Source organism: Bombyx mori, chromosome 5 (assembly GCF_030269925.1).
Source record: "Bombyx mori chromosome 5, ASM3026992v2".
NCBI classification, from domain to species: domain Eukaryota; kingdom Metazoa; phylum Arthropoda; class Insecta; order Lepidoptera; family Bombycidae; genus Bombyx; species Bombyx mori.
In genome coordinates this window covers 10959382-10975247 of record NC_085111.1, presented here as the reverse complement: position 1 = coordinate 10975247, position 15866 = coordinate 10959382, and the positions used below count along the sequence as shown (strand labels likewise).

The 15866-nt window shown below is 32.5% G+C and overlaps 1 protein-coding gene and 1 long non-coding RNA gene across 8 annotated transcripts; one reads left to right on the top strand and one right to left on the bottom strand.

The window, feature by feature from the left end:
- Positions 1 to 584: 584 nt before the first annotated feature.
- On the top strand, positions 585 to 2582 carry LOC119628508 (uncharacterized). Its single transcript, XR_005244680.2, has 2 exons — positions 585 to 787; positions 2471 to 2582. It is a non-coding gene; the product is annotated as an uncharacterized LOC119628508 (long non-coding RNA).
- Positions 1408 to 14689, bottom strand: CHD1 (Chromodomain-helicase-DNA-binding protein). Of its 7 annotated transcripts, none has more exons than XM_038010787.2 (24): positions 14259 to 14689; positions 13213 to 13301; positions 11625 to 11981; positions 11196 to 11375; positions 10844 to 11028; positions 10356 to 10685; positions 10027 to 10277; positions 9365 to 9478; positions 9111 to 9275; positions 8747 to 9027; positions 8260 to 8617; positions 7802 to 8176; positions 7386 to 7637; positions 7134 to 7301; positions 6941 to 7058; positions 6601 to 6782; positions 5959 to 6127; positions 5127 to 5289; positions 4653 to 5019; positions 4348 to 4581; positions 3964 to 4269; positions 3659 to 3885; positions 2796 to 3143; positions 1408 to 2325 (listed from the first exon to the last, which is right to left on the bottom strand). In XM_038010787.2, the coding sequence occupies exons 1-24, from the start codon at positions 14265 to 14267 to the stop codon at positions 2118 to 2120; spliced, it is 5436 nt and encodes a 1811-aa protein (XP_037866715.1). In that variant the 5' UTR covers positions 14268 to 14689; the 3' UTR covers positions 1408 to 2117.
- Between the last annotated feature and the right edge of the window lie 1177 nt (positions 14690 to 15866).

Sequence of the window (15866 nt, the reverse complement as noted above, 5' to 3'; positions counted from 1 at the left end):
TTTAAATAACCGATAATTGATTTATATCTTAATCTTTTTTTTACGAGTACACATTATTTTTTATGTTTTTGTTTTAGTTGTACATGTTTAAATAACAATACTAGTAAAGTTTTTTTTATTGCTTAGATGGGTGGGCGAGCTCACAGCCACCCTGGTGTTGCTAAGTGGTTACTCGAGCCCACATACATCTACAACGTAAATGCGCCACCCACCTTGAGATATAAGTTCTAAGGTCTCAAGTATAGTTACAAGTTAAAGTCCAATGGGTATGTCTTCGATGTTATTTTATGTGCATAAAATCCATTAAAATCGTTTGATTAATGATAATACTTAGAATGATTTATTTATATACTCAAAATATTTACTTCATACGTAAAAGGTTTTGAAGCTGGCAATATTTTTCCCGCAAAAATAAAAATCCTTGTTTTTTCAATAGAGTTACTTTTTTTAAACTACTTATTGTAAACTATAGTGGCGCTTATTTGCAAGAAAGTAAATGCATATTTATTTATGACAAAATTAATGCACTAAGTATTTTTTCTATAATCTATTGTCCGCTTTGGGCCTAAAATGGGCCATCCCCTTTGGTTTCTTGTCGATGAAAACAACTTCAGCTTGATTTTAAATGACCTTTACTATGCAGTCTAAACTATACACACAGGTAGCATAACCCATAAAAACCGAGTCACGTGTAACGTGCAATCGATATGAAAGCTAAAATTAAAAATGACGCGACACCTGCCTTCTATAGATTCCTTGTATTTCAACGGGAAATCCCTTTAAACAGGTAACCAAGATTTAAGAACTAGGTACGTAGGTTACGCAGAAAATCAAGTCATAAGACTGCAATTATTCGGCCCTATGAAAATAACTTGTACCTAGGATTGTCATGTCTCCACAAACGATTCCCTCCCTGGACGAAATATTAACATAATGAATTATTGTTGTGCTTGGTGTTGCGCTAACGATCGATAACATTTTAATTTCCAAAGAATTGTGCGCCATGAATTGACGCGTTTGCGTTAACAAGTAGCCAGTATATCAACGCAATTGAATCTCCATTGTCCCAATTGAGTCTGAAATTCTCGCAATGGCATGCATGGTGGGCGGTGGCCACTAAGCTCATCTCATCTGCTTTATCACCTCAGTTACCAAAATAAAAAAGAACATTTCACAAACCATTGGCCAAAGTTCCACTATTTTTAATGTTTCGGTTAATCATTTCATAAAACAAAATAACTATGTATATGCCAAAAACTATAATCGTTAAATACACAAATAAGACATCCTGACATACTCACATTGTGGGACAAGATAGAATCGATATATTTGCATACATACCCAGGCATTTTAAATTGATTTTCTTAAGGACTAGGAAGAGGTTAGGATAGGTTTTACGAAATATAGTTTCAACTTTAATAATTTCTTTATTTGCTTATCAATTATGGTTTTATACCATTCAATACACTTTCACTCCATTCCATTTATTTATCCGAGAATAACTTTACATAATATAAAAATAGGACTGTTCGAATCCATAGCAGGACTCAGAAATGCAAATATAATGAGAAATTAGTTTACAAATACGTACACTTCTGTACATTGCCAGAAATGCAATGAAAAAAGATTATGTGCCTCTTTGTTTAAGCTATACACATTATTGATTGCACATGATTGTATTACATGCATTCCTAGAAACAATTACTAACTTTGTACATTTTATTATCAACTATGCATATCACCTGTCTGTCAAATCAATTACTCAATTATAATGATAACACAGTATTGAATAAATAAAAAACAGACCACACAAAATACTTAAACCGTAAAATTGGCGACACATTAGAAATTAATTTAAAATTATTGGTAATTGTCTAAAATATGTACAAAAACAATCGACTGATACGACAATAAATAAATTTACTGTACAGTCTCACATAAACACTATTTATTTATTTATTAATCAGTTCTGAACCAGCGCTTCGCTTATCACATAGATAAAAAACACAGCACATGTCACTTACACTTTAAGCAACGGCTAAACCGATGTCCAAAGAAATAACTACGGACTATTTACATATATTATTTACAAATTATCGGCAAATAACGCACTATCCTCATGTTGGTGGTGCGCGTCTATCGTAATCTCTTCTATAAACTTCACGCTCGTACTCCCGATCATCGTAGCCATATTCAGGCTGTGAATATCCTCTCCAGTCGTCTGCGTAAGGCCTCACAGGCGGAAAACCCATACCACTAGCCATGGTTGTTGTGCTATCATAATAGCCACCGTATGGACCTGCCATGCCACTGAATCCATACCTACTGAAAATTTACGTTTTTTAATATGGAGAAGTTATATTAGAACTACATGTTATATGACAACAACTACTACTTTATAAATACTATTTATTTATATAATAAGTTCTTGTAATGTTTTTTCTAATTTAATGAGTTCCCAATATTTCAGGACGATCATAGGCGCTTGCGTGTTAAAATATATGAGAATTAACTAAAATTAAAAATTGTGGTAATTTTCTGTTTAATAGCACTATAATATAGAAAACTATGTAAGTTTGAAACAGTTTTTCCTTTACACAACATCTATCGGTGTTTAGTTTTAGTAACATCAATGGGCTCATCAACACACAATAGAAATTATAGGCCTGGTATTATAGGTTGGGATATGGTTTGGTGGGAGAGTTAAGTGTTAAATAAAGTACAGATATTACTACTACAAAGAGGAAGTAATGCATAGTTGTAGCAGATTTCGCAGCAAAAAGAGTATTATTTACCTTCTTTTATCGTGTTGTCTCTGATTGCGGTCTCCGCGGTACTGTCGGGGCCCGGGATAGGGCGGCGGGGTCCAGGCGGGGTGTGCAGGGTGCGAGGGGTGCTCGACGTGCGCGTGCTGTGCCACATAAGGCCGAGCCCGCGGCCCCCCCGCGCCGCCGCTGTCCCGCCGTGTCCGCGAACGGTCTCGGTCCCTTTCGCGATCTCGATCGCGTTCTCGGTCACGATCCCTGTCCCTTTCTCGATCACGATCCCTCTCTCGTTCCGACCGACTCCGTTCTCTGTACATCAAATCGTCTTGCTTCAAGTCCCCATCTTTATACTTGCGATCCTTGTCTCTGCGTTTAGTTCTGCAGGGTTGCAAGCGATATGGTGTGAGCATAGTGATGGAAATGTAAGTGAACCAACACACCAATACTTATGCATGAGAAGCTTGCACCGAAATAATAGCGTGAAATTTAAATTGCCAATTGAAATACATAAGTAAAATGTTACCTCAATTTAAGCTCCAGGCAACAAATTAATAATTAAATTAAATAATAATCAGCTAAAGAAAATTCTGTCTATGTTCAGATAAACAGTGTAATAACAAAACACACACAAAGCAGTATAAATTTACTGATTATATAAAAATACAAATGTACAAACATTAAGTTTCTTCTTTTCTTTAAATGACAAAGAATGCTCTCATAGTAATTTTTGAAATTTCAGTTGAATTATTTAATTGTATCTAAATTTCTTATCAGGTATATTTTATTATTAATCTATTTCTGGATTTCCCGTTACAATGAAAAAGCAGGTGAAATTGATCACAGAAAATCATTTCATGAATAGGTTAATGCAGAGTAGTCAATCAACAACATACCTTTCGTGGCGTTTATTATCATTGGGTTCTGGGTCACATTCTCCATCTTCTAGTTTTCTCTTGACCCCTGATGTATGCTGGTTTTTATCGTGCTTATCAGTTTTCTCCTTTTCTAGCTTCATTTTCTTTTCTTTTTTATCATTTGTATCACTTTTTTGCTTTGAATTTGAATTTTTCTTGAATGATTTTAAATGGTTTATGGAGTTATGATTATTACGATTATTTGTCTGAAATAAAACAATTATATTTGAAGTTTACTTTTTATCATTAGGTTATGCATTAATTTTTTTAATTCCATTACTTACCTTGACATTTTCTTTATGCTTCCCATCTTTTTGCTTTGAAGCTTCATTTTTCTTTAGGCCATACTTGTACAACTTGTACAACTGCTTTGCATCAAAGTTAGTGAATTTTGAAACGAAGTACCAGAGATTACTTCTCCATTCTACTTTTTGAGAATCTGGATATGCTTCAACACACAAATCTATTTGAGTACCTATCTGGGTGAGGCAGGCCCTGGTTCTTGACACTTGTTCAGTTTCCGATAAAGATTGGTCTGGATTGTCGAGAGCCTTTAGAGCCTTTTTAACTGGTCTCATTTTTTCTTTGCACTAGAAATTAGAAATGAATATAATACACATACTTACTCATTGATTTACATTAATAGTTTTATATCCTGATTTTATTACCTCTTCAAAAACTGATGGATCTAAATCTCCTAAGACTTCCAAGGCCCTTGGTTCATTGTTGGCAGTAAAATGCATGGGACCTGGTATTCCTTCATTTCCTCTTTGTCGTGGTTTCTTCCGTCCTTTAGATTTGTCACCCTTGCGGTCTTCGTCTTTTTTACGTTTTTTGTCTTTTTCTTTCTTATCGTTAGAAGTTTCATCATGTGTAGAAACTTCTTCAATTTTTAATTTACCCTACAATAGAATATGAAAAATCAGTTATAACGGTAATTAGTTTTTGCATCAATTAATTTATCGACATTTACCTTTTCAGTTTTATCATTTTTAACACCTTTAGTTTTTTTATCTTCAGCTGAGCTACCGTCATCTTCGACAATATCTTTGGTGACCGGTTCTTTATTTGCCCTCTTCGGTCGAGGTTTTTTCATTTTTTGTTTTCCATTCTTTTGATCCAGTAACTTTTTAATAAGCTTTAATAAGTACTCTGCTCGCGACTGTAGGTGTTTTGCTTGAGGTTTTTTATCCTCATTCGTTAATATTTTATCTCCTATTTCGAAAGAAGAATCCATTTTTATTGCTTCCCATGATCCCAGACCATATTGGTATATTCCTGCTAGTAATTTTGAATCGTCCGAGACATTCCACTCAACATCAAAATTCGCTGGTCTCGTCCTAAAATAAAAGGCAGTTTATATCTGAATTCCGTTTTCATACATTAATCTAATTTGCCATAAATGTAATTTGTTAAATACAATGGCTATTTAATAAAATATGCATACCTAAAATCTAGTTGCCACTTGAGACGTTCTTCTTTAGTTTGTGGCAGAAAGTCATCCAAAGCTGCCAACTCATCTTGACATGCAGCTAGGGTTTTCGCATTTACAGGTACTCCTCCGAGTTTAAATGTCTTCCTGTTGTTTTTACGGCCTTCATTTTGTTCACCTATAAAACAAAAATGCAAACCATTATCGTAGAAAGTAGAACATTTCTTAACGTATTTAATAGTAATTATGTGAATAAATTCTGAAGAGGATCAAATCTTAAAAAATCACAATAATTACGAGATTTTTTTTTGGTTAGTTACCTATAATAATAATGGGCAGAGTTGGAAGTTTTTTTTTATTGCTCGTAGACGAGTGGACGAGCTCACGGGCCACCCGTTGTTAAGCTGGTGCCAGAACCCATACACATCAACAACATAAATACCGCCACCCACTCAAACCGAAACGAATCACTGCATCAGAGCAGAAATGGGCAGGACGATGGTACACACCCGCACGGGCCCACAAAAAACCCCACCACCAAAAGTGTGAAAAAGAAATGTATTTTAATTACTCCTTTTTTTTCGTATTTAACACTATGTATATCTAAAGGTAACACTTAGGTCTACACTTAAAGTAAGAAAAGGTGAATATGCTAAATCAAAATCAACTTTTTAATCTATACATTTTTTTAACATTTAGTAATTAATTAATCGCTAAAAATAACACAGGGAAAGATACCATGAAGTATTTAACAATTATCTCCAAAGAACGTAATATCTATTATACCTTATATCCCTTTATAAATGAAGACAAATAAATATGTTCTAAGTCTCAATTTGTGACTTACTTGGTTCTGCTGTCTCACTAAGTACAGCTTTACATCTTTCCTGCAGTATTTCACCCAGTCTTTTTAGCTCAGCTAATGGTTTTTCTTGTAATTCGGCATCACACGCTATACTGTCGAGATGCTTCAGTGGCGCGGAAAATTTCTTATAGCTTTTCACAAAACGTCTTATCTGTAAATATTTTTAATTATTATTAAATTTTCATGTAAAATGACAGATAAGAATTATTCTATTCTGGTTATTGTACAATTTAACTATATTTGGCCAAATACAGGCTCTTGGCCTATCTGTTAAGAGGTTGTCCAAAGCCCAACTGCAATACAAAACGAATGCCGCCAGACATTTTGAAATTTGAAGTGAAAGTGTCAGTCAGAAATATTCTAATACTACCAATCCTAAGCTCCGTACTGGAACGCATGAGTAATTTATGTAACCTGCGCAATACTCTCTAATTAAGAGTAAACGCATTAAGTCCTTTCGTGTTTTAAAAAAAAACAATAGTATGCTCTAATTAGCCAATGCCAAAACAAACTCAAAACTCGTATGGTATTTGAATCACTTTTACTACATTTATCGCTGTTTTTTGTCAACCAAATAACTAAATATACTACAAAAAAATAGTACAGATAGACATTGGCTCTCACCTCTTGATCTGTGAAGCCTTTGATTTTCTCCCGATGTGAAGCAGGAGGACGACCTCTTTTTCTCGGTCGATCATCATCAGCACTGGCTTCACCATCAGATGCATCGCTTTCAGCCTCACCGTCACCATCAACACCATCGCCATCGCCACCATCACCAGAACGACCGCGACGTCTTCTACCACCTTAGCAAATATTTTTAAATTAAATTCTCTGGAAATATAGCTCTGGAAATATAGCAATCACTATCACAAATTTAAATATAACCTCTAATATTACAAAATGCAGCTAAAGACAAGAGTCAAGCAGATTCGTTTGTTGCAAAAATAAATTAATTGATCACCATCAGCATTATTTTGTAGTTGATTTTTTCTTCGAGGTGGCAAATAAATATCTTCCATTTCTTTTAATTTTTCTGCTTCTGCTATTGTTTTCCGAACATTTTCAGGGATGATGTCATCCTAAATTTAAAAAATCAAAATAAATAAAAAATATTTTGCTTCACTTGTTAGAATTTAACTACCAAAACTACTTACCCAGTCTTTAGGTTCTTCATCAGCATTATCTTTCTTCAGTTCATTGACAGCTTTCTCTTCATCAAAAGTAAAACTAGCCACCTTAAAAGCTGACAGTAACTCATCACCCACCATTGCAGGACCTTCATCCCGGGTTTCAGCCCTTTGCAAAATTTCATCAATGTCACACTGTAAAAAATTACATGCTTGATATACTATGTTTGATTCATGTGGGAAAATATACCATATCCATTAGCTCATTTTAGTACTTACAACTGGGTCTTCATCATTTTCTTCATCATCTTTAAAAAGCTCTTCAGCACCAAATTTTAAAATAGCATTTAAATCTTCTTTATTGAATGGATTATTGGCTGTGGTCCCTGAAGCATCCCGTTTGTTCAGCACAGTTTTTCCAGTAGTATCCATTCTTTGAATTACCAGGTGGTCTAAAACCATTTTTCTTTTTGCTCTCTCTACAATATCTTCTTCAACAGACCTTGCAGTCACTAACCTATAAATATTAACCTGCAATTTTTATGAGTGTCAAATTACTTAAAAAAAGTGATGCTTGTGGATAGCTAACTCATTCATTTATTATTTCTAAAGAAGGCGGCAGTAGTAATATTTGTTGCTTTTCTGTTCAAGTTACAATATATTCAGTCACACATCTTATAAGTCACAGAACATACCTGATTTTTTTGACCAATACGATGTGCTCGTGCTTGTGCTTGCAAATCATTTTGAGGATTCCAGTCTGAGTCAAATATTATCACAGTATCTGCAGTGGCAAGGTTAATACCTAACCCACCAGCACGAGTAGACAACAAAAAACAGAAGTCTTGCGAACCTTCAGCGTTAAAATGATCAAGTGCTTGTTTTCTCAATTCACCTTTAATGCTTCCATCAAGACGTTGAAAAGGAAAATGTCTCCTTTGTAAATATTCTGCTAAAATGTCTAACATTCGGACCATTTGAGAAAAGATTAAAACCCTATGACCAGTCTCCTTTAACCTGCACAGCAGTTTATCTAGCAAAAGTAATTTTCCTGAGCCCCTAAGAAGTTTCTGCAAAAAAATACTTTTGTTTTAAAGTTAAATCAATAAAAACAACAAACAGGGCAGAGGAATCATTTACCAAATTCACTGACCTCAACAGCATCCGAAGTAGCAAGAGAAGCTCTAGACTCGAAATCTTCTGGCTTTGTCAATAATGCATGGTTGCAACATTTTTTTAGTTCAATAACAATATTGATAAATGTGTTAATTGAACCTTTTACGCCTTTTCTAAGTGCACTATAGTTTTTTGTTAATATCCATTTGTAGTATTGTTTTTGTATAGATGTCATTTCCACCCTTAATATTTGTTCCACTTTGGCAGGTAATGATTTTTCTACATCTTTTTTCTGCCTCCTTAATATAAACGGTTCTAACTGTTTGTGTAATTTTTCGTATCCTTTGGTAGCAGCATCTTCATGATCTTTTTCAAAGTCTTCCCAAGACTCAAACCTGCAAATTTAAGATATATTTAGTTTGATGTGAAATGCTTACTTAAAAATGTATGTCTTTCGTCATTTTTATTTTATTTCACACACTGCATATTATGTATCTACATAATTATATCTCATTAATACTCACTTGTAAGGCATTATAAAATGTAAAAGGGCCCACAATTCTTTCAGTGAGTTTTGTAAAGGTGTACCAGTAACTAATAATCTATGATTGGTATCAAATTCTTTTAAGGCCTTATATAGTAGAGAGTCATCGTTTTTTAACCTATGAGCCTCATCTACAAGCAAGCAAGCCCAACTAAAAGACCTTAAAAACTGTCTGTCTTTTAACAAAATCTCATATGTGGTTAATATTGCGTTAAATTTCAGTCTTTTTGAGCTAGAAAAGCTCCACTCAAACTGCCTAATCTGAAAAGGAAATGAGTAAATTATAATTAGTTATCTATTAAAAAAATTAACTGAAACTATAAATGACTATGACATGTACTTACTATATCTCTGCTACTAACATCACCAATATAAGTAACAACATTAATGTCGGGTGCCCACTGCTGAAATTCCCTTTGCCAGGCAGTCATTGTACTCAGAGGCACTACACAAAGAAATGGTCCATACAGATGTTGCGACTTGAAGAGATAGTATAAAAAACAAATTGTCTGAAATCAAATTGAATAACATTAATTACTTTTATAATTATTATTTAAAAAAAAAAAAAAAACTGAGTTACAATAACCAAATATAATACCTGTATCGTTTTGCCTAGGCCCATTTCATCTGCTAAAATTACTGAATTGTCTTTACACCATGAGTGAATTAACCAATTCAATCCATCCATTTGATAATCTCTCAAGTGGTAACTCTGCAATAATCAAATTGTTCCGATACATAAAGCATACATTTTAATCAGGTTTAATCAAGTAATAATTCAAGTGCATTAAGTAAAATATAACATTCCGCGATACGATTCTTTTTTACAGTGAACAAATATCAAAACCGAATCCAAATTGAAAATTTCAATATGATTTCTCTGTAGACTTAAAAAGTACTATTTTTAATTTAACGCCACCTTGTGGTAACTAACCCGATAACAAGAGTCTTCCAGTTTTTAGCATTGATCAATAGATGGCGTAGCAATGAGATGACAGTAATTTCAAAATGGCGTTCTATGAATTCGTTTGTGTTAACAAGATGGCGGATGTCTGATGAGATTGGACATTGAGGAATGAATGGAATGATGTTCGAAATTCTAAATTTTACGTACTAAAAATTCTGTTTTAATAATAGAATGTATTCCAAATACGTATGTATTTTAAGCGTTTTACCAATTTGAAAACAACTAATCGAGTATTAATGTAGGATTTTAACAATCTTCATCAAATTAGGATTAAAATATTTTATTCTACTTACTGAATCTTTTCCCACGTATTCAGGTTGTTCTTTTATCTGATGAAACTTGGGTCGCCTTTTCAATACAGGGCAATGCCTAGATGGAGTACTTTTAGCAGCTTCTCGACTTTTAAAGTGCTCCACCTCAACAGGCCATCTTTTCTCTATTAAAACTGCATCTTCCCATGTTGCATCAGCATATGGAAGAGATTCCCATTTGCAAAAATATTCATGAGCAGTTCCACCACCTTCTAGCTCACGATTTTGTTCAGCTGTACAGTGAAAAAGAACTTTTGTTTAGTTCAAATAAATTCAAAATAAAGTTTAAAGAAAAACTGTAAATTTCTTACCTATTATCCTTTCAACGTTATTGTAGGTTTTAACTAATTCTTGCTGTAGTTCAGACTGACACTCATAGTAATCTATATCCTCAGGTCCAGCTTGCTGTCTCCACCATGAGATTTCTACTTCTTTCTTAATAAAGTTTTCCAGTTTCTTTAAGCCTTTAACTTTTTGATCATTAATTGTCTTTTCAGATTCCCATGTGTTGTGAATATGTGACCATCCTTTCCACTTTATCAGGTATTGAGGTTCAGTAGAGTCTTCATCATTAGGGTCACAACCTTCATTAGGGTCTCCATGTTCTTCTATATAATAAATGGTGGTCACATTGCCAGTGACTGCACAATGAGAAGAAGATATTAGCTAAAATTTAACATTATATTTGCACCAAAATGCAAATTAAAATAAAAAGCATAAATACTAAAACTTAGGTGAAATTATAAATTGTGCTATTCATTTACATATTATATCATACACATTTATATTATTGAAGTACCTCCTTTTTTCCCTCGTCGCATTCCCAGAACTCGTTCTATTGTCTCACTATGATCCTCAGGTTCTGGCTCAGCTTCACCATCTCCTTCCACACCTTCCACCTCCAAAAGATCAGAAGAATCAGTTTGTTCATCACTTGCTTCTTTATAACTAACTGCTGCGCCTGTACGTCTTGTTGTTGTTCGACTAGACAAATATCTCACATGTATTCTGAATGCAATACTAACATAAACTTAAGGTCTGGAGTTAATTCACAATAAGAACACGTTTTTATTGGCTAGACACTTTTTTGAAATTCTTTCCATTTTTATATAATAGAATTGATCAACATAATTTCAAAATTATATATTTACCTCTTGCTTTCATCATCTGTACCCTCTGAACTCTCTTCTTCGTCACTAGAATACCTTCTTCTCCTACTCGGTTTCTTTTTCCTCAGAGGTAGACTTCTTTGGCCAGGTCTCTTTGATGGTGGTGGTGGAGAGCCCCCTATTTCACTGTCACTTTCTGATGTATCAGAATTCCATGAGTTGCTACAATGGAAAACAATGTTATTTTAGGTATTAATCAATAAATCAATGGCATTTTAACTCATCTAGGACTTTTTGAATAATTTACTATTCACAGTTATATTATGTATTATATTATAGTACCTATATTCTGAAAGCATTTACCTTTTTTTTCTACTTTTCCGACTGTGAGTTCTGGACTTTTTGAATAATTTACTATTCACAGTTATATTATGTATTATATTATAGTACCTATATTCTGAAAGCATTTACCTTTTTTTTCTACTTTTCCGACTGTGAGTTCTATCTCTTTCACTAGAATCACTATCTGCTAATTTTAATCTATCTGGCTCTTTTCTTGGCCGTGCTGATCTTCTGATTCCATATATATCTGGATTTTCTTCCCAAAGATCAGATTTTACTTTGCTATGGCTATTTCTAGATCTAGACTTTGGTGCTGAGTCTTCATCAGAACTATTTTTATCAGTATGATGGTCAGATTTTGATGAATTCGCATTATCATAGTTATGTGATGTTTTGCTATCATCACTATGATGTGAACCCCCTACACCAGATTTTTCTGATGCAGATCTGTGTGATCCTGAACCTGAGGAACTAGAGCCACTTTCACTGTAAATAAAAAAATAAACAATTACATAAGTTGACAATTTTTTTACAAATACTGGAGTTATGATATTTTAATAAGCAAGCATAATAAGATTTTATTTTATTTTGTTTATTTCCTTTTGAAAACAAAACAAATTCAACATTAATAATTGAAGAAATGCTTATATCTCCTAGCATGACTTGGGTAATTACAATTTTAATATAAAAAAAATCCAATTTAAAAAAAAATGTTTTATCAACTACTTAGATGCTTGTTTCAAGAGTATTGAATATGTAGATGAAGCCTTTCCAATCAAGAAAAGGCATATTGGTTCATTGCTTAATTTTTTTTTATTGCTTTATTAATAGCTATAAAATGATTATGGGAATAATATGACAATAATTACAAAGTGATTGGCTAACCCAAATTCCTTTTTGGGGTATTTTGCATTAAGTTCATGGATTATTTTTATTCATTAGACATTACTGCCACCATCAATATAAGTTTGTAGAAGAAACCAAGATTTATTTACCAAAGATGGATTACAATATGTTTAAATGAAGTTGAAATCTTCATCACCCAGATATTATTGGTAATGATATTGATTTTTACACTTCGAATTTGAATCATAGAATTTTAAATGAATAGTTTTATTTATAGTTGTTAATAGTTGTATTTAATTTAATAATTATAAGAAAAACAACTTGAACAGCTTTTGAACTGGTTCAATATATCAAGGCACCAAACAGCAAGAGACTGAGATTAGTTACTGGAACATATCACATGACTCGAGATAAATATTTTACACTCATATACTTCATATATATCTATCATATTATTGACTTTTATATTAAACTACTCTGAATATATGTTAAAATATTGAGATATTATGTATATAAATGACCATTATAGTAATTTCTAAATACCACTGAATTTCTCTATATACCACTGTAAGAACAGAAACAAAATACATCCACTATATTGATCAATTATAAATTTATTAGGAATAATATAATAACCACAACATAAACATTAAACTATATCATTAAGCATGATCAATAAGCTCAAATGTTGTAAACATCTAAATTATTCATTGGAAAACATTATTCATTGCAGTGCCAAAGCTTTGGCCATGTCTTTAAATAATTAATTTTCATGCCACTATTATTTTTATTTCAGCACTGTTAACTGTCTTCGTCTTCAGTATATTTACCTGACACCTGGTATTTGATTATTTAATAGTAGAGAACTTACCTTTCGCTTCCAGAGCCTGATTCGCTGGAGTCACTTTTATCTCCTTTTTCACTTGTGGAATCACTTTCAGATTCATTTATGGAACCCTTCTGTAACAAAAACACATTTTTATTTAATTGTCAGCATCTATAAAGAAATAAAATATATGTATAACACCAATTCCAGTTTTCTAACCATTTTTTTATAAAATGTAAGGCACTTTTGTGCATAGCCATAGTAGGAAATAATGGAAAAATCAGTATCGTATCTTTTAAAACTATACATCAATTCATTGAATATGTTCTAAAGTTTAAAAGAAATAATTATAAATCAATGAAAAGAGCAGATCATCAAGATTAAGATTGGAAAGCTTGAATTTCAATGAATGTTTTTGATTTGATGTACAAGCCGATGCAATATTTCAGTAAGTGAGGTTATGTTCAGGAATGTTTTTATACATCTTTAAAGTTTCCCTTAGGAAAAAATATACAGTATTTTTTAGAAGAACTTCCAAATCAAATTATCCAGACCACTGAAGAGAAGCACAAACAAAGTTCAATTGTTTATTATTATTATTTATATATTTCACTATTTTTTTCAAAAATACAACACAAAAATTGTTTTATTCACTGATAAGTGCCTTGCATAAACAAACAGTTGTAAAATAGACATTATTGAAATTATGCTAATGTTTGGTATAATAGTCATAGAATGATGTATGACTACTCCTGTAAAACAAACTAGACCGATTTTCAAAGCAAAATTGCTAAAATGGGTCCTTAACCAAATTAAATTTCACTGGTCTCTAATGAAAGATTACGTAACAAAGAATCAGTCAAAACCTTTTCTTGCGTGGGACAATAACATTTTAATACATAAAACCTCGTAAATATATTGTAAACAATCTTAAAAACCCAAAAATACAGTACTACGTCTTAAATTTTTCCTTTATTTCAGGGCCACACCCTAGCCTTCCAGAACTTTCTACACGATTTTAAACCCAAAAATAATAACTTAATAAACATAAACACTAAAGCTGTAAACAATAAAGCTTAAAAATCACTTACCAGGTGCATTTTGGTGATTATTTAAGAAATTCACTGTTACTCGTATAATATTGGCTCAAAACCGATTTTCTTAAAACATTTCATTGAAAAAAATCTTATTAATATACTGAACAAATAAATTTTAATCATATTTTCATGAAAGAGTGAAAAATTGAACAAAATCATTTGGCTGCAAAATCTTGTGAAGCGACGCCATTTTGTCGACGAGTAAGTTCTGATGACTACAAGAATGAAATAACTTTAATTTTGGTAATATTCGTTAACAAATTGAAGTAAAGAAAGAGAATAACCACAAAAAATAAAAAATGAAACTTTGAGCCGTCAAGAACACCAATCCTATACGAGAAACGAAACGAGCACCGCGCACTGCCAGTGAAACTCGAACGCTGCAGCCATATTGCCATCTTCGAGCAACTTGGCAAAATTTTATTAGTGTTGTGCACATAATGCGATCCTTATTTAGTATTTTTGGTATTCTCATCAAATACCTATTGCTGTGTAACGTCAAAACGTATTTTTTTAGTTAAGTTCTTAAAACATTTAGTTTTAGATTAGAACTTTTATAGATCAAAGAAGCAACAGAAATGGAATAAAAGCGATTAACCAAAATTTCGTTTGATAATGATTGCAATTACTGTGCTTTTGTGGAAAATTTAATAGAATAATCTTTCTTTAGAATACAAATAGAAAAATCTTAAATAATATTGTGGATCTTTGAAAATCGTTTTCTTTGGCAACACAATCTGGTTTACTGCCGTTTCATTTTTACTTAACACTTATTTTCGTTTACCATGGTACAATACAAAAATCACATGCTTGACAATGGTGACAAAGATATTTTTTAAATTTTAAGATATTCACCACTAGAAACTGATTAACAGTTCAAATTAACAATACATTGTAACTTAAAGTTAAAAGCTTATACGTCATAATTTTTATGTTTTGTGTAAAATATGATGTTAGATTAATAGGCTGGAAAAATTCTAGGAAGGACTACAGAATAGCTTAGAAAAAACTAGTATTTAGTGTTTATGATAGTACTAGGTTGCTGCTTTAGTCGCATCAAAATTATTTCGAACAACACTATTACAATGTTGCCAATGTCAAACGTCAAAGCGAATGGTGAAAATCGTAATTTCCGGTGTACTTTTTTTTAAGGGATTTTATGACCTGGTAACTAAGACCTTTAGGTCGTCTTATTTCTATTTTAATGATACGTAACTTTTTTAAATGAAAATGATATTATGAAATGAAATGAAGTTGATTATGATAAAACATGGCATGAAGTGAAATGAAAACGAAATGAAATGACATGAGATGAGATGATATAGGATGAAGTATAATCTCAGTAAAATGGTGGTCATTTACTGAGACTTTTTCAGTGGACTTTTTGGAAGATCCCGAGAGTTACGTTCAGTGGCTTTGTTTTATTTTGCACTTTCACAGATATTAAACAGTTAATAAACCACCGCTATTACACATTTAAATTTGAAGAAACACTAACTAAACAAAATATAACAAATCACACAACTTCACTCCTCGCGTTCCCGCCAAAAGTCCCGGTGTACTTTTATTTGATACTAACATAGAGATAGTATTTTGTAAGAA